Below are 19,694 nucleotides of genomic sequence, written 5' to 3'. Positions count from 1 at the left end.
GAAAGTATATCACATCCACTTCTCTTCCCCACTTCTCTTCCCCTACCCACTCAGCCTGTCACCCTGTCATAGAAGGAAATCAAATTGGTTAGGCATAACTTGCTCTTGATAAATCCATCCTGGCTTTTTAGGGCTGTACCTGATCATCAGGGATCCCGGTTTTCTCTGTTTAAAAAAAATCATAAATTCTCTGATTTTAAAACATTGCAAATTCTCTCATGAAAAACCCCAAAATCTCTCATTCCCCACCCACAGCATCCCTACCCCTGCTGGTGCCCCTCAGTCCCCACCCACAGCCCTCCCCCCAACCCTGCCAGAGGGGGTCCCAGCTGCCAGAGCTATGGGGCCAGGGACCCAGGTCTGCAGCCCCCTGCCCCCTGCAGCAGTACCCAAGCCCCAGCTGCTGCCTGTGGGAGGCAGTGGCTGTTGTGGTGGAGCAGTGTGGAGCCTGGCTCCCCCTCCCCCTTCTCCATGGGTGGCATGGCTGGAGCAGAGCCTATGGGGGATGGGGACGGAGGGGGATGGGAGGGGGGGCCGGTCTTCCCCTGGGGCCTCTGGGGCCCAGTGAGTGAGACCTGGTGTGGCAGGGCAGAGCGGGATGGGTAAGCTCAGTGCTGCTGTTGCGACCCAAGCACCACCATGGCGAAGCACCTCCTGCCTGCCCAGCAGCAGCGGGGCTGATGGTGCAGAGTTGTGCCTCTTGCTGCCGCTGGGCGGGCAGGGGGCACCTTGCCATGGTGGTGTGGGGCTTGTGGTAGTGGCTTTAAGCTTCCCCACTCAGGCCCGCTCTTCCCTGCCACACTGGGTCCTGCCTGCTGGGCTACGGAGGCCCCAGGTGGAGGGCAGCAGGGTGAGGAGCCGGAGCAGACAGTGGGCAGCCCGCACCCACCCCATTCACAAATCTGGGGGGCATGTTCCCCCCATGTCCTTCCCAAGAGTGTGCACAGCAGCAAGGAGCCAGCCCCCCCAACTACCCCCTGGACAAGCCACCCATACCTCAGTCCCTCTCGCAGTGCAGGCTGTGCGGCCATGCATTCTGGGCATGGGCCCTACACACTGTCCAGGCTGGGCAGCAGCAGCACCACCCCCCAGTCCTACCCAACTCCCAACCTCCCTCACTATGGAGGTCCCAATCCTCCCCTCACCTGCCAGACTTACCTGTGGGAGCTGCTTTCCAGGCTGCCTGGCAGCCACGTGCATGTATATGCTCACACATGCATATGGTGCCTGCTGCCTGATCTCCCTTCTCCAGCTCCCTGCAGCCCCTTGCAGGCTGTAACACTGCCAGCCTGCAAGGGGAAACCCACCACTTGCCACATTTTTTCTTTTAAAGGAAAAAATCTGTGTTTTTGTCCTTAAAATGAGAAAATACAGGTTTTACTGTGTTTTTTGCATGGCAAACAGAAAACAAGTATCCCTGCTGATCATTACCTGATTCCTTAGTATAGGTGCAGAAGTGCTCGTTTTTAAAGATTATTTTTATAGTGTTACCTTAGATATTCTGAACCCTCACCTATGGTGTCGATTACAGACAGTGAAAGACAAGAAACAGAAGAGTGAGAAGCGTGAATGTATACCTTGGCATCATTATGCATGAATATCTAGCATAGATCTGTGTAGTCAGACCTTTTTGGAGCCTCACACTATTTCCAGTGATCTTTTCAGGGGATTAGGGCAACCTCAAAGGTTTGAGAAAGGAAGCCGGCCTTTATGCACTGTAATCACATATGAACCACATTTCAGGGCCTGTACAGTTTGTTTGAGTACCTTGATTATTAGAGGATGAAACCTAGAACTCTCATCTTATGGGAGATTCCTGGATTTCAGACTTCTGCTTCATCCTGAATTGGGGTGAAAAGTGGAAATCTTGGAATATTATAGCACATTGTAGGCACTGGGACTTAGAACATACCACCACATCACAAAACACATCACACAGTATGTCACCCCCTATAACATATATGCCAAAAGATGAAGTCAAAGAAATGCTTTGGTAATTTATTATGGAAAATTGCAATACAATGGATACATATCCAGTAAACATTTCAGTATGATCAAAGCAGGATTCTTCCAATGTGAAAAACATTCTGGAAGAGCATTTTTTACTAGATCTGAGCTACCAGATTGGTGTTTTTGGAGAGCAGAGGCAGAATAGGTACTGAGGTGAAATGATTTGAATCATTCATCTTTGGAGTACTGCAAAGTACAATAGCCTTTACTCTTTGCTTTTGTATGACTCCTGTTAACTTCACTATGATTTCTGCTTGAGTAAAGGATGAATGAGGAGACAGACATTTGTCATTGTTAATTAGGATGTCATACTTAGATGTTGGGAGGAGGAATTAGGGCCTCATACTATAGTATTATTATTTGTTCCTTGACAGAGACTGGAATGAAAAACTGATGCAGGAGGCCTGCCATTTGTTGGCAGATGAGATGAACCTGTCTCCTTCAGCTCCAGGTGGGATGGTGGATTTCCGACGCATACTCACACTCAGTTTCTTCTTTAAGTTTTACCTGACCGTGCTTCAGAAATTAAGCCAGCAGCTCAACGGCAATGTGAGTATTGCTCTCTTCTTGTTGTGGGTTGGAGGAGAGAGAGTTAAATAAAAAATTAAGCAGTGCTGCTGAGTACAGAGAGTTGGAAGGCCTTAGCACATAGAGGCAAAGGCTGATCCCAGTAAACAGTCTGTGTTGGATGTGAAAAGAAACTGTTTTCCCAGCCTCCTCTGCACTGTATGAGCTCCCACAGCTTCCCTGGTCTTTCTGCTCAGCAGGTTCACTAAATCAGTGCTGGCCCACACACCTCTCCTCCAATGGATTCTGCTCTGTGGCAAATGGAGCTAGCAAGGGAAGCTCCCACTTTCTTCTCCTTCCATGTACTCTTCATACTGTTACCAGGACTATTGCCTTTCCTGTTCACAGAGGCCTGTGGCATTGTTTGCCTTTTATATTGTACAAAAAAGAACTGATGGCTGGCCCTTCTATATTAAGAGCATGAACATCTGTCAAGCTAAAGCAGAAGCTTTTTCTTACCCTTTATGTAGACAAATCTCAAAAAGGGGACAATGAATAGAATTGACTTTGTTGGTTACAGATACATGAATCATTAGACATAAAAATGTACAGTCTAAAGTTAAAATGATGAAGAAAGTATTATAGACTGTCTAGGAGGTCTGAAAAAGGGGAGACAAAACATATAGAATAAATTGTCATGTTTTTAATATATCTTTGGCAGAATAACTTGAGCGAGATGCTTCCCTCCAGTTACCTGAGTGCCACTGAGCTGTTTCACAAAGATCCCATTGCCAATGTCCAGCTTTTCCAAGTGAGTAACACTATTCATATAGTCCAGGCTTGGACTCATCTGTATTTCTAAACTCCCTTTATTCAATTATCTATACTCTGAACATGGCCAGTATTTGGGCTTGCTTGAATACTGCTTCTGTTGAGGTCTTTATTCAGGCTTCAATCACTTCCTCATTTGAGTACTATGCTATTTTCTCCCAGTTTCCCCTAAATCTTACTCTTGGAGTATATAGTTCCCTGAAGGTTGTAGTCAGATTGGATTACTCTCTCCCTTCAGGACCATGGTTTCTGCTATTTGTGTCATATTCAGTAGCTTCCCATCCAGTTCCAAGTTCAATTTAAAGCTGTCTTCCTGCTTGCCCTACCTCTTGGCTAGCCTCCCTTCTATCTCTCTCACTGCATATCCACCACATAATCTCCCTGCCTGTTCATATTACTTCTCCACCTATGATCAGGGAAAAGTTTTTTAGATTTGTAGTTTCCCTTCAAGCTTCTGAGTCACTTGAAAGCAACTTCAGACCCTTTCCTCATCCCTCTTCCAGCAAATCTTTCTAGGTGCACAGGGCCACTTTGGGATCCATGTCTGCATTTCTGGTCAGCTTGTGACGCCAATTCTGGAGTGAGCCCAGTTTTTCCAACAGAATTTCTGTAGGGCTCATGACTCCGTCTGTAAGTGCTGCAACCTCAAGTGGGAACATGACCCTTAGTTTATGAATGGCTTCTCTGCAGCCTCCTTCCACTCCACACTCACAGTCACTCACCCTTATTCATTTTGCCCTCCCACACATCTACTTCTTCCCATTCCCTTCTTCACTATAACACATGCTGCCCCTTGCCCATCATGCTTCCTCAGCCTTATCATTGGAATACCCTAAGATAGGAACAGCACTACATAGCTATGTATTTTGCTGCAGGAAGTGCCTCCAGGACAAGCTGTGGAAGATACGGTGGGCAGACCCCTGATGCACCTTTCGGCGGCCAAACAGGCATGCGGGGAGGCTGTCTACTGTGATGACATACCTCACTATGAAAATGAACTCTACTGTACATTGGTTACCAGCACCAAAGCTCATGCCAAAATCATGTAAGTGCTGCCTCTCTGCTAGTAATGGCTGAAGATTTGCCAGTACCTGGTCATCAGAATGTTTGCTGAAGAGGAGAGAGGTCTTCCACTAGTGAAAGCTAGAGTCAGTTGACTGTCATTTATTTCAGGTGAACTGCTGAGCTTTGTGACCTGCAGCCATTTACACCCTACAGAGAATACTTTAAAAAAAGGAGAGAAAACATTTCTGCTAGTCCATGTATGGTGCACATCTGGGAACACAAGGTTATTACCATGCCCCAGCATGGATGGGAGTTAAGTGCTAAACAAACTTTTTTGTGAGAGGCAGAGGAAAGTACAGAATCCCTGGCTACTCTGTCTCTTTTACTAAAGAGTGCAGGGTAAAATTGGGAAGAGGGACAGGCACAGAGTGGATGGATCTGAGACCTAGGGACATAAACACTGTTTTGAGTGTGCATTTGGGACAAAGCTATGCAAAGACCTTTTGGGCAGGTGTTACTTGTAGCCCCATATCAGCCTCCCTATTAAGGCAGGATATCCTTGTTCTTTTACCTTGTTCTTAGGTGGCTCTGGACCAAACCCTCAGAATAATGATATTATATGAATGGGTGACTGAATTTCTGTTTGTGAGCATAAAGATCTGTACATACTTTATACATCTTTATTTATGAGTATAGATAGTTCAAAACACAGGCTTCAATGACTGTCCAGGCAGGGCATGGTTGGTTAATACAGTTTGCAATCAGGGCAGCCAATTGTGCCATTCCTGCCTAGGGCCTCACATAGCAGATGGTGTAATCTGTGCCATAATGCCATTATGTTGTAGTATTGGCTGGTTTTGAATGTAATGGTCCTCTTTTCTCCCTGATTTATATGGTGTAGGACAGCCCAGAGTGCATTTTTACACATGCTACGGCTACTGCTTCATGTGAGCTTTCTTAAGGACATTCTGTTTCTTTCTGAGAGAGAATTTGAAGCTGCTCACATTTTTCCCAGAATGTACTGATAAAAGTCTAGCAGCATGGTAAAAATTGACTGCACTAACTCAGTTGACCCAGTGATCATGATAGAAACTGCTTTGACATCATATCCTAACCATGGGTGTTGTAACTGGTCATAGGAGAATACTGTGAACTGCTAACAAAAGCACAATTGTACTTACAGTGTAGACACAGGGAACTATTCGTTTTATCCCCCTGAACTATCTTGACGTATTTCCTACAGTGTGTGGGGTGCCTTATCATGTGTGTTCATTGAATTAGAAACAGGAAAGTTGATCCATGTTGTACAGGAGCAGGTTCAGGGTATTAGAGTAAACATGTAATCAGCCTATAGATTCACTGGGTGAAATCCTAGATCCATTCAAGTCAATGGGAAAACTCATTTTCTTCAGTGACACTAGATTAATTGTCAGTTAGCAAATCTACCAAAATGAGTGTGTTTGCTTGTATATTAATGGCTTGGAGACCACTTAGAGGGCATTTCTGATACCTTATTTCAAAAGCAGTGAAAAATAAACTTTTCTGTGAAATCTAGCATAGCCTTCAACTCGTGATAGTCTAAATGGCTCATGCATGACTGCCTGTACATTTAGAATCCCTGTTTTTCAGTGTTAGATGTTCTTTTTATACATTCCATTCTACAAGTACTTGTTTATCAAAAAGCAGAGCTCAGTGGAAAAATTTACGGCAAAATTTGCATGGGAGTTTTAGGAACTCAAACTAAAGACACTGCAAATATTAAAGGAATTTTGCTGAAGACAATAAATCATTCAGCTGCAGCAAATCAGTGGCCCTTCTGTTTGTAATGGCTCCATTATTAACCCAGATAGTTATTCATTTCATTTGCAAGATGCCTCAGTGAAACCTTAAGCCACTTGTAATATGTTTTTATGAAGGTCAGTTTATAAAAAATGAATGGTAGTGTGGGTTTTATTGTTGCCTGTTCCATCAATCACTTACAAGCACTCAGTTATGAATCTGTACACAACTTTGAGAGACAAATGTTGGGTGAATGCCTCTTTTGTTGACCTCCAGAAAGACATCTACTGATTCCCCCCCCCCCCCCCCTCTTTTGAGCTTTTGTTTTCATTTACATTGATTCAGGTGTATATCAATCATAAATGGGCCGTAGGGAATCAAAATTTTGCATCCGTATTTCTGCTTAGCAGTGGTTGCATTTCAGTGGTTGCTAAATGGAGCAGTTTATTATGTTTATGTAGTGTATTTTGTCCCAGTGGAATCCTAACTTTAACTAACTGTACACAAAGATCAGTCCTCCTATGCACGCACTATAATCTTACTTAGGATAATACATGGCTATGAGCTCATTTAGGCCCAGCCATAACTTGCAAAAGGTGCCATGTGACTCTCAACAATCCCAGTGATCAGAAAGATTAGGTATACATTCCTATTTCATCTGAAAGCTGTATATTACAGTGTAGTCTGGGGAAGTAGATTGATCCATTAATTATCAGGCTGGGAGTCAAGATTCATAGACTCTATGGCAAGAAGGGATCATTATGATCATTTAATCTGTCGTACTTCATAATACAGGCCATAAGATTTCCCTGAATTAATTCTTGTTTTAACTGGATGTTGCTCCTGTCTTTAGTATTGACTACTTCTGTGAGCATGGGGAAGTTGCTTCACATCTTCATGCTTTGATTTCTCTACAGTCAGAAATAATAGTGTGTATCTATCTTTATAACTTTTTTTTGCATCTCTATATAAACATTGCTGTATTGTGTATTAGATTATTCCTCATGTTAGAAATACTTATAATACATTTTCTGATCCTCTTTGGAATGACTGTAGCAACCTGGAAAATACTGGTGTAGTAAAAATTATTTATAACTGGAGCAACATTTAATGGCTGTAACAAAAAGTAACATTCTATAGACAAAAGCGTTACTAAATGTTATTTTCAGTCATTTTGGAAATAGAAGTTTGGTCAGATTGTTTACAGGATTTTAAGCTGTAATCAAATTTACAGCTCTGTACTTGTAAATGGTAAATTTAAGCAGAATAGTGGCCCAAACCACTCTGGATCTGTGTTTCTAAATAAAATACTGTATGTATGCAGTTTGCAAATGGTTAGCTATTAATGTAATACTAAGTTAAAGGCTGAATTCTAGTTGTAACATATTGAAAAGCATCTAAATAGATTAGAGTTTTCTATTACTAATTTCTTAATGTTGGTAATAGTGCAGCAGTCAGAGATTATTTATGACCATCCTGACCTCTGGACTCTGACAATGTGATTGTGCCCTGCTCTGCACCTTGCATACCCATTTATCTTCATGCAAAAAGAGTGCAAGGTGGAAGCAAAGTGCTCATTTTGATCTGGTGTCATTTTCTACCCATTTGGCACATGTGAACAACTGTACAAAGGGCAAGACTAGAGAAAAGTAGGCTGTATATATTTCATAATACACCATGTGCACTTCTTTATAGGGCAATGTAAATGCAAGATAATAATACTCTGTTGCTTGTGCCATTCCTTTCTTTAGTTCTGTAGATACAACTGAAACCCAGAGTGTCCCTGGCTTTGTGTGTTTCATCTCTGCTAAGGATATTCCTGGGAGCAATGTCACTGGGATTGCTAATGATGAGACTGTCTTTGCTGATGACACAGTATGTAGTTTCTTATTCTTTTTTAAAAGTTATTTTCAAGGAATAGTACAATGCCAGGTGAGTGAGGGGTTACTTGTAGACTGAAGCCCTCCATTGCATGATAAAATCCTGACCCTACTAAGTTAACGGGAGTTTTGTTCCTAACTCCAGAGGGCCCAGAATTTCATCCCAAACCTGGCTACACTTGAATGCTGTTCCTTAGACTGCTTACAGCTGGAACACTCACCCAAACCAAGTATTCTTCGTGCTTAGCAGGGGCCATATTTTCTTACAACGGAATGCAAGTAACTCCTGGTGTATGCCTTTGGAGTAGCTTTTGTCATATGAAGGCAGGGAGGATGTCTGGAATCCCTAAATGTTAGCAAAAAATCATTTCTTTGAATTTATACCAGTGCAGCTAGAAATTAGAAATGTTTCTATTATATGTGAAGGTGTATGCCATTTGTTCTAAAAAGGGGGAGGCAGATGAGGGGATATTGCAGAAGGAAGAGAGGAGAAATTAACTTCATGAATAATTTGAGTAATGGAATTTCTTTTCATGCATAGGTTACTTGTGTGGGCCATATCATTGGTGGAGTTCTTGCAGACACTCAAGAACATTCCCGAAAAGCTGCTAAAGCTGTGAAGATCAAATATGAAGACCTCACACCTATTGTCACAATTGAGGTAAGGAAGCATAGGCCTAGCCTCTGATTAGTCAGCCCAAGACCCCAGAATATGCTAGTTTAGCTCTTATACCTGAATACATAGGGATTAGGGGTGCACCGATATATCGATTGGCTATCAGATTGGCACTGATAAAAGGAGGAATGATGTTATTGGCTATCAGCTTTTTTTGGTCATTGTAGCCAATAATAATTGGCTGATAATAATATTTACTGATAATTATGGCTTCTGGCACATGGAATGCTGTGATGCGTAAGCTGTGAGACAAGAAAGTATTTGCTGTGGTGTGCACTGTGCGATCTCTATCAACTATAAATATGTCTCAAAGGCGCGCAATATGGATTTTTTTTAAAGTGTCTGAAAAGAACAACAGATGAGTTGATTGCAAAGTAAGTGCTGAAGATATTTTGTGTGGAGGCAACACCAGTAAATATTTCAACACAACAAATTTAATACAGCCCATCAAGATGTACCATGCTACGGAATACAACAATTTCCTAAAGATGGCTCCAGAAAAGAAAGAGTCAGGGCAGGAACAAGCTGTGCTAAAGCAACTATCATTACACGAAGCACTAAAACGCTCACAGGAATTTGGAGGTGGAGATGTCAGGGCTAAAGAAATTACTAACTGTTTAGTGGAATATATAGCTCTGGATGATTGCCGTTTTCCAGTGTAGAATATACTGGATTCTCCTGTCTTGTTGAATGCCTGGAGCCTTGTTACACACTACCTATAAGAAAGTTTATAGCTGAGACTGTGCTGCCAGAGCTGTACAGTGTCTTTTTAAAACACATACAGGTACTGGTTGAAGATGATCATCATGGATCTGGGTTTTCCGTTCACCATGGAAATACGTGGCAAAACCTAGATTTTATCCTTTAAAGGAGAAAAACGTGGGAAACAGTGGGTTTCCCATTGCAGGCTGGCAGAGTTCCAGCCTGTAAGGGGCTGGGAGAAATAGGAAAAGGGTGATCAGCAGGGGGTGCCATGTGCATGTGTACACACACATATGTACATGGCCACCAGGCAGCCTAGAGAGCAGCTCTTGTAGGTAAGTGGTGGGTAGAAATTGAGGCCCTCATAGGGAGGGAGGGAGGGAGTTGGGCAGGGCAGTGCAGGGCTGGGGCTGGGGTGCTACCCAGCTGGGGTAGTGAGTGGTGCGTGGGGCCTGGGTCTGGAATGCACTGCCACAGGGCCCAGGTAGGGAGTGGGATGGAGCTGCAGGCAGCTCATCTGAAGGGTGGGGCCTGGCTCCTTGCCACTGTGCTCACTCCTGGTGGGGCATGGGAGGCACGTGCCCAGGGCAGGGCTGGGTGGGCTTGGGCCAGGGCTCGGGCCAGGGCTTCTGCAGCCCAGGGGGCAGAACCCAGCAGAGCAGGGTGTGGAAGCTAGTTACCACCACTGGGAGCTCCACACCACCATGGTGAGGTGCCCCCTGCCCACCCGGGGCTTGTGGTGGTGGCTTCAAACTTCCCTGCCTGGACCTGCTCTGCTCTGCAATGCTGGGTCCATCCTGCTGGGCCCTGGGGGCCCTGGGGGGTTGTGGAAGGCAGGAGGGTAGGGAGCCTGAGTCCACAGTGGCCAGCCTGACCCACCCCACAGTGGGCTCTGGTTTGGCCATGCTGCCCATGGGGGAGGGGGAACTGGGTTCTGCGCTCTGCTCTGCCACAGCAGCTGCCACCTGCCATGGGCAGCAGCTGGGGCTTGGGCACAGATGCACGGGGCTGAAGACCCAGTCCCTGGCCTAGTAGGCTTGGTAGCTGGGGGGCCCCCTCCAGCAGGGCTAGGGGAGGTGGGGGCTGTGGGTGGGGAGTGAGGGGCACTGTCAGGGCCCAGGTGGCTGTTGGTGGGGAGTCAGGGGCACTAGCAGGACCGTGGGGGCTGCGGGTTGAGAGTAAGGGACAGCAGCAGGGCTGGAGGGCTGCAGGTCGAGAGTGAGTGGCAATGCCATGGGCAATGCACAAGCATATCAGGGCTTCTCAGTACCACAAAGCAGTGAGGGGGGACAGCTGCAGCTGGACCTGTGTCCTGGTGAGCAAAGGGGGCAGGGGGAGCTCTGATTTTTTCACGATAAAAAATCCAAAATCAAATGCCAAAATTTATAGGTATTTAGAATGCATTTTATTATAGTTATTGAGGCACTGGTAGGCTTCCAAATTGCTTTAAAATTGTAAATATATCAATAAAATGCTGTATTCAACCAATACCTATATAGAGAGTGAAGTTTCATTTTATTCATGGAAAAACATGGATTTTGGGGGTTTTAATCAGAGAATTTGTGATTTTTAAACAGAGAAAACCACAGTCCCTGAATCATATATCATCACTTAGCTTTACAACTGATATTTGGAACTCTTATTTGTCACTTATGTCAATGCCAAGTTTCAGTGCCAAATGGATACATGTGAATTACAGTTTACAGAGGGCAGTACTACAGGCCCAGGAGCTCAGTGGTTCCCATATGGCTGAAGCTATTTCAATGGCATTTGACAAGATGTTTGCAGCATGGAAAATCCCAAGGACAAAAGTTCATGCCATTATCAGGGATAACACAAGAAACCATAGCAAAGGCAACGCAAGACTCCGGTTTGCCATGCTTATCTTGTATAGCATGTACGCCCTGGCTCATTGTGAATGAAGGAGTGTTATCACAGTGCAACATGTCTGACATACCGGCTATAGGACAAAAAATCGTTGCATGCTTCAAACACTCTCCATTGGCCTATTTTCGTTTTCAAGGTGTGCAGATTGAACTAGAAATGCCTTCCAAGAGGTTACAGCAGGATGTATACAGACAAGGTGGAACTTACATGCTACAAAGTCTTAAAGAGCAGAAATGTGCACTTGGAGTGTATGCAGCTGACTATGAAATCCTTGTGACTCTCACCATACATCAGTGGGGGGGGGTGATGGAAAAAGTAGTGATAACTCTAGTGCCTTTTGAAGAACTATCACATGAATTGAGTTCATCCTCAGCCTCTGCTTCTGATGTCATCCCATCTGTTGTGGCTTTAAAAAGACTTTTGAGCAAAGTTACAGACTCAGACCATGGAATTAAAACTATGAAAATCACTTTGCTGGAAGCTGGGGAAATGTGCTTTGTTGAAATTGCTTCAGAACTTCTCTACTGCATTGTAATGCCGCTGGATACAAACTACAAGGACAGGTACTTTACTGATAATAGCAAAAAGCTGCCGCTGGCTACACAAATGTTGATAACACGCTTGGAAAGAATGCAAGCCAACAGGAATGATGCAGAACAGACAGAACCCACCACAAAGAAATCAAGAGGCAGATGACAGCACTATAAAACTAAACACTGTGTATGATGAGATATTGGAGAAAGTACCTGTGTGGTAGAACCTGGTGGGGGTAAACAGCAATGTAATGCTTCAGAAGCAAAGCTACCTGAGTGAGCCCACACGTCCAAGAAGTGCAAAACGACTTGAAATACTGGGAAAGCGACAAATACTGAGAAAGCAAAATAATTTCCCATTTTGCCTGAAGCTGCTCTGCCCTGTACAGCAGTGTTGAGAGCGAATGGCTATTCAGTGCAGCTTAACATGTTGTGAATGAGAAGAGGAACTGACTGGTGTGCGAAAAAGCAGAAATGTTGTTTTTTGTCAAGAAAAGCCTTCCACTCACCCACTTGCTATGCTAAAGCTGTGGGTAAGCAATGAAGAAGCTATAAATATGTCTTTTTTTTTTACTCTACCAATACTGTAAGTAATTTATTATTATTATTATTATTATTATTATTATTACAACAATGGTTTTATGACTACAAACTGTACCTTAACATTTTTCATTTTGTAATTTTTATGTCTTCATATACATTTCTCATGAGTTTATTTTGAATTGTTGTGATTATGCCATTTTTTCTGACTTTGGGGTGATTTTTGTAAAACAAAGTGAACATTGAGTTCTATAATGACTTTGCTGTCAAATGAATCATTATGTAAGTGTATAAAGTTTATACTGCAAACTACCGTTTTAAAAGTAAAAGTTTTAAAGTTAATATGTGTTTGTTTTTATTTTGCTACAATATGTTTGTAGAAGCAGGAACACACAAAAAATCTATCCATCTATGTGTGTGTGTGTGTTATAAATGAAAAACAAACAGAAAAAAGGTTTATGTCAGTAGTTTAGAATGCCTTGCACTAGTACTAAATATTGGTTATGGGATCAGCATCAGCCAGTATGGTCGGTTAATCATTGGCTATTGGTATTGGCCAAGAAAATCTTCATCGGTGCACCCCTAATAGGGTTTTTTAGGGGTTTTTTTTATTATTGTTTAGCCCTTCATAGTTTTTATACTTCTTGCGCTAGTTCCCAGGACTGCAGTTTGGTCCTTGCACCCCTATTTTCTGTTATGGCCCAGGAATCCAAAGAACTACATTTCCCATAATGCATCATATTTCTCTTTCTTGGTATGGGGGAAGCTGTATGGAGCCCATTGCCCTGGTGCACTAAGGGATCCAGCCACTAGAGGAGGATGGGATGTAAGGAGCAAACTACAATAGCTCAATTTTAGCCAGCATATTTTTATGAAAAATTAACATTTTCCATGGAAGCAGCCATTCTTTGCAAACATTTCCTTTGTTGAAAACCCATTCTGTCTCCCTAACAAAACTTAATATGTGCTATGATTCTCAGGAAGCTATTGAGAAAAAGTCCTTTTTTAAGCGTATAAGGAAGATTAACAAAGGAAATGTCCAGAAAGGATTTGAAGAATCTGACCACATTTTGGAAGGTGAGTTATCATTTCTTTTCAAACAAGATAGTTGGCAGCAAATAACTGTAAAATAAGCAGTTATGAAATAGCAAGTACAGAAGGAATTGTTTCAGAATGCCTGGAATGAATTGTTCCATAATAATTCCCCATTTAGACACTCTTCAAGAATAAAAGTCAAATTATTCAGGAAGAATTATGTGTTTAGTGAGATAGTGTCCACACAGGGAGCTGTTCTGTAATGGCTATTCCAGAATACTTTATTCTGTAATAACTCTTTTGGTTTATTTTCCATGTGGGCAAGGACTCAGAAGGCTACATCACACTGAAAATGTTACATTGAAGTAGACCTCTTCCATAAATAGATCTACTCCATGGTAATCTCCATGTAGATTGCTGCCATGGAATAATAGAGCTTTAGGAGAGAGAGAGACATTTGTAAACTGTTTGGGTTTTTTTTTAAATCCTATTGCTATGTATGACTACTTCTTTTTAAAGATGTTTTGGTTATTGTGCATAGGAAAGGAAGAAATGCAGGTGTCCAGTCAGATCTGCAGGATAATAATTGGATCTCATAGATAGATCATTGTTACCTTAATCCTGGTTTAAGAGAGGGTGAAATAGTGAGTTTCAACTGCACACCATGAGTTCTGTCACCTGAAGGAATGCAATTGGAGAAACCAGAGAAGGAACAAAGCAGCAGTCAAAGCCATAGATATGGTAAACCCGTAGGTTTCTGATCACATTTTTATTGGTTCTTCAGGGGAGATGTATATTGGTGGGCAGGAGCACTTTTACCTGGAGACTCACTGTACCGTTGCTGTGCCAAAAGGTGAAGATGGGGAGATGGAGCTCTTTGTGTCCACCCAGAATCTAACAAAGACACAGGTAACTCTCAGTTGTCCTGCTCTCTCTGGTTAATTTGCTTTTGTGGGGGTTACTCATATTAGGCTGGCATAAACACTTAATTTGTCATTGATTCTAGCTTGTGCTTGTGTGAAAATATTGGTCTAGCTTAGATTGCTCAGAGGGGAATATAGTGAAATAATTAGGTCACCAGGATTCTTAGTTCAAGTAGCATGGGGTTATCCCACAAAAAAATTCCATCTTGGTTTGCACTGATTGCTGATTACCATATTTCCTCAAATCCAAGATGAGGACCCCCCCACCATTACACATAGGGAAAAATGCTCCTTGTCTTGAATATGAGTACAAGGTAAGGGGAGAGAGGAGGGCAGATGGCTACTGCGGCTCTGACCCTGGGTCCAACCTGACATTGAGGTTGGAGTCAGAGATGCAGCTGCTGCCCTCCTCATCATCTCTGCCTACTCCCAGGACCTCTGCCTCACAGCCCCTGCTCCTTCCCACTGCTTACTTTCAGTCATGGCTCCACCCCCCATACAGATGTGGGCACAGAGCACATGGAAGCTCTGGCCCTGGTTCTGGCTCAGCTACACAGCAGCAGCAGCAGTGGCAGCAGCTCCAGCATCCTGGGGCTGCAGCTGCTACCTCTGCAACCACTGGTCATATGGTAAGTGGTGGGAGTGGGCAGGCAGCAGGAGTTGCAGACACTTCTGGTTGGGGGGTGCAGGGGCAAGGGATCTGGTCTGGCCACTCTGAGACAGGATACTGGACTTAGCTGAGCTGTTGGTTTGGCCCAGTGTGACAGTGCCTACTTAACTGTTTAAAAATACCCTACTGCTACAGAAGGAAAGTAGGAAGCAGGGGCCTTGAGATTACAGTTCTTTGGTTTCAAGCTTCTTGCGAGAGGACACTGATTGATGATCAGGGAGCCATTGCTGCTGGTAAAGATAAGACCCATATTTTTTGGAAGCTCTATATTATCTGCCCATGTACTTGTCTGACCCCCTGGCAAACTCTCTAAGTGCTTACATTGAGGCTACAGATAATGAAGATAAAAAATCAAGCCTGAGAGATGCTGTTGTTTCTGACTCCCATTGCTAACCCTGCTGCCTGTATGACATCTTTTCCTTTTCCTGTAGGAATTTGTTGCCAATGTATTAGGTGTGCCCTCAAATCGAATTTTGATTCGAGTGAAGAGAATGGGAGGAGGGTTTGGAGGAAAGGAGACCAGAAATACTATTTTGTCAACAGTTGTAGCTGTAGCTGCATTCAAGTAAGTGTTGGTGCTGAGAGGTGGGGCATTCCTTACTCCACAGCACATAGTACTGTCTTTTTTTTTATTATTAAGAAGAGGAAGCAGGTAGATGTACTTCTGGATCAGAACTTGGGCTTCAGCACTTGTTTTTCTGTGGTAGGATCCTCATCAGCTTTTTATTCCCAGATGGCTTGTGAATTTCTAGGGCAGGTCAATAATAGTATTTTTAGCTGGAAAAGGAAATATAAACTGCTTCTAACTAGGTGCAGCCCTTGAATGGACTGTTCTTACAGAGGAATGTAATAGCAATAAAATGTGGAGAACAGTGGGATGTCAGCTATATCTGAAGAGCCTAAAGGAGAGAAGCCACATGCCTGGACTATTGCTGCATCCATAAAGCCCTTGCAGCTGATGCTCTCTGTCCCTTCCCTCCACTGAAGTGGGTCCCAACCTTTGTTTAGAACTGAATGCTAAACCTTGTTTCAGCAACACTGTGGACAAATTAAGGTGCAACAGCCAGTTGTGTTATCTATTGCTTTGTGTGGTCTATCCTTTGTGTTGTCTATTGCTACCTAACCTGGACCACCACTGCTCTGCCTCTCTCTTCTTTTGTTCTTTCTGGCTACACTCACACCTCCTGCTTGTAACTAGAAATGGTCCCAAGCCATAAAATAGCAAACCAAGTTTCATATGAGCCAAAATTCAGGGATGCCTGGATTTGGAGTTTTTGTTCTATCCAGATTGTGACCATTCGTGAGCATTGGATTAGGATCTGGGTTTGGGATCCCACACAACCATTTCAGGTTTTCATTTTCATTTTGATTTAGGTCTCTGTCTCTGTGCACCGTTCTTGTGGTTTTAACTGAACACCGACCATGAAGTGAGAGTTGTATGGACCACGCGTTACATGCCCAGTTTCATTTCCACATTTCCCATAGTAACTCCTGCAAGCTGGGAGGCACTCTGTTGAGAGTCCTGCTTATGTTCCTTGCTGTAGCAATAACTTTAACAGGGCATACTGAAGTTGCTTACTGTGGCAGAAAGTATCTAAAAGGGAGCTTATATGCCCAGGCAACTTTTTCCTTTCCAGCTCAAAGCAAGCATCTTGCCTTTAATGATAAACCATTAAAATGTGTTCTTTGTTCTTCTGTCCTCTGTCAGCCATAAAAGTTATTTCATGTCCCCAGATGTTTCTGCTTGGAAACATCAGGAAGAGCAGTCAGTGGAAGGATGGCAGACTCAGACAGAGAGGGAGAACTCCTCCTGCTAAAGGTGAAATATAAACTCAGTTAAATAATTAGTCAACTAAAGTCAAGAGGTCAAACAGGGCTAGTTAGCATTTTACCTACCCCTGTTACATAATTAATATGTATTTTTTTCCTAGTGAAGGTTAGAGCAGTACTCTGAGAAGCTAGCTAGAGAATATTAAAGATAATGCATTAGCCTCCATGTTCCTAAAAAGCCATATTTTTGCTGTTTAGTATGAGCACCATTGCAAGAATTTTGAGGAATATCAAGTCCCATTGTGTGAGCATTTTCTACCTAATCCATTTGCTTAAGAGAAAATGGAAGAATCCTAGTGATTTATTTCTTATCTTATGTGGCTATTGACTTTCTGAGACTTAGCTGTTTAGGAAGATTCTTCCAAAAGAGACGGGCCAGTAAATTTCAAGTTCTACATGATAAAAGGTTTTCTTTAACAGGACTGGTTGTCCAGTACGATGCATGCTTGATCGTGATGAAGACATGCTAATTAGTGGTGGAAGGCATCCATTTTTGGGGCAGTATAAGGTATGCACTATTTTTTTTAAAGTGTATTATTTTAAACATGTCCTTTAGGAAGTGAAAGGTATTGTAATGAGCTAATGTGTGTGTTTGTGTGCATGTGCATGTGTATGTTTGTGTCCACTGCCCTCTAATGGACAGGATTAGAGTAGGTCATAGTTGCTGTACATTCTCCCAGAAAACAAAGATTCTTCTCTAACTCCAGCAGGAAGCCAGAGGTTTGGATCAGAAAGATCTGACTTTGGTCTTCACTGTAGCCATAACACAGGGGTGGGCAAAATACAGCCCATGGGCCATATCTGGCCCATGGAGGGTCTTTGTTCACCCCACAGTGGGTCCTCCTTGGTCCCGCCTAGCCCAGGCACCATCCAGCCGTGGTGCGTCCTGCCGCCCCCTAGGCATGCAGGCAGCATGGTTGGGAAGGTTCCATGGCTGGACTGCCTTTCTAGGCAGCCCAGATGGTGGTGACTCCTTCTGGCAGATGCTGCTGCTGGCCCCAGAGCCGCGGTACTGGTTGGGATCCATGCCACACAGCTCTGACCCGGCCTACCCTGCACCTGCTCCAGACTTGCCCGCCCAGACTCAGCAGTGGTGGCAGCCAGGCAGAAACTGTTGCTCAGTGTAGTAGAAAAGCAGACCCTCCCCCTCCCCCTTGCTGCACCTGAAGCACCTGTTGGACTGACCTACGTTTCTGCTACCTCCAGGCTGCCCAGTGGGGCAGTGGTGGCAGCGCAGAGCAGACACAGGGCAGCCCGGTGTGGGTTCCAGGCAGTTGCAGCAGGAAGGGCATAGCAGTGGCGAGGGGGAGGGTCTGCTTTTTCCCTACACTGAGCAAGAGTTCTCTGCACTGAGCAATACCCACTGCTGCTGAGTCTGGGCTGGTGAGTCTGGAGCAGGTGCAGGACAGGCCGGGTCCTGGCTGTGTGGCACAGCTCCCCTGGGGTACTGCGAGGATGGGGCTAGCAGTGGCAGCCACTAGAAGGAGCCGCTGCCACCTGGGCTGCCTAGAAAGGCAGTCTAGCCGCAGAGCCACCCCAGCCCCGCTGTGTGCCAAGGGGGTGGCGGGATGCGCCGTGGGTGGGTGGTGCGAAGCAGATACAGGGTGGGCTGGATCAGAGCTGTGCCTGGGTCCCAGATGATCCACTCCCGCAGAGGTGAGTCCCCATGGGGTGGGGTGGAGCTGGGGCTGTACACTGTTGACAGTGGTGGGGAGGTGCCACAAGATGCAGGGCTCCTGGCTGTTGCGGGGCAGGGTGCTGACTGCTTCAGGGGAGTGCGCAGGGAGGCTCCCATGCACACCCCACCATATCCACAAGCCCTCCCCTGCATGCCTTACAAACATTGCACCCATCCACCCCCTCCCCCACACCCCTTCTCACACACACAAACCTGTGTGCTTCTGTGGGGAGCCCCGCTGACTGCTACATGCACACACCCCACCACACACACGCATCTACCCCACTATGCACACCCCCCACACACTCCCCCAGCCAACCTCCACTTCCACACACCCCACAGCTCCCCACAAACCCCATACCCACCCACACATCCCTACAGACACCCCCCATACCCAGCCACCCACATCCCACACGCACACACATCCACACACACGCACCCAGAGCTCCCCACAAACCCCATACCCACCACCTATGCCCCCCCCACAATATACAAGAGTAAGAATTCATTTTGAGCTATTATGCAATCACCTCTATACACACCTCACAAACAAACATAAAACAGGACATTTTTTTTTTAAGTAAAATTAAAATATGTTTTTGTCAATGCTTGATTTTTAGTATATAATTTGTTTTTTTCTGGTTCTGAGATGGCAAACCCCCTTCCTAAAAGGAGTACTTATGGGGGCAAGGGGAGGGACTTCTGGTGGCAAAGTCAGGGGTCCCAAGACTTCTGGTTACAAGATGGTGACCAGGGGCAGGGCACCTGTCAAGGGGTGGGGCTTCCCATGTGGCCCTTGACAGCTCACCAAAACTCGTTAAGTGGCCCTCCAACTGAAATAATTGCTTGTCCCTGCCATAATAAGTGGCACGGTGACCATTGTGGTGGTCTTAGATGTCCATGAATTGGCTGGAATTGTGCACTATTCCATGTTCCTTTAACTTTTCTCTTAAATTGTCATTTGGCTGTTCTTTGAAATAAAGAGGGCTTGGTCACCGTGGATGAACTACATTTTAGAGAAGTGCCTTGTTGGGTGAGGGTGTGACCCACAGTGGTGGGGAAGCTTCTAGAAGTTTTGCTTGTACAATAGTTGTTCTGCTGCATAAATGGTGTGCTGCTAAGATGCCACCATTCATCATCATAAAAAACATTATTTTTTTCTGAAGGAAGGAACAAAGTTGCCTTTTGCAGCTGAATACTGAAATTTG

The 19,694-nt window shown here is 44.5% G+C and overlaps 1 protein-coding gene across 1 annotated transcript in view; it reads left to right on the top strand.

The window, feature by feature from the left end:
- XDH (xanthine dehydrogenase) overlaps positions 1–19,694 on the top strand; it is an 81,631-nt gene that overhangs the window by 37,042 nt on the left and 24,895 nt on the right. The window contains exons 16-24 of the mRNA XM_019483099.2: positions 2,385–2,559; positions 3,239–3,328; positions 4,224–4,393; positions 7,884–8,007; positions 8,554–8,673; positions 13,331–13,427; positions 14,170–14,294; positions 15,410–15,543; positions 17,229–17,316. Of these exons, the coding sequence (XP_019338644.1) occupies positions 2,385–2,559; positions 3,239–3,328; positions 4,224–4,393; positions 7,884–8,007; positions 8,554–8,673; positions 13,331–13,427; positions 14,170–14,294; positions 15,410–15,543; positions 17,229–17,316 (1,123 nt within the window). The remainder of the gene's footprint in view (positions 1–2,384; positions 2,560–3,238; positions 3,329–4,223; positions 4,394–7,883; positions 8,008–8,553; positions 8,674–13,330; positions 13,428–14,169; positions 14,295–15,409; positions 15,544–17,228; positions 17,317–19,694) is intronic.

Source organism: Alligator mississippiensis, chromosome 1 (genome assembly GCF_030867095.1).
Source record: "Alligator mississippiensis isolate rAllMis1 chromosome 1, rAllMis1, whole genome shotgun sequence".
NCBI classification, from domain to species: Eukaryota; Metazoa; Chordata; order Crocodylia; family Alligatoridae; genus Alligator; species Alligator mississippiensis.
This window is presented reverse-complemented; position numbering and strand designations above follow the sequence as displayed.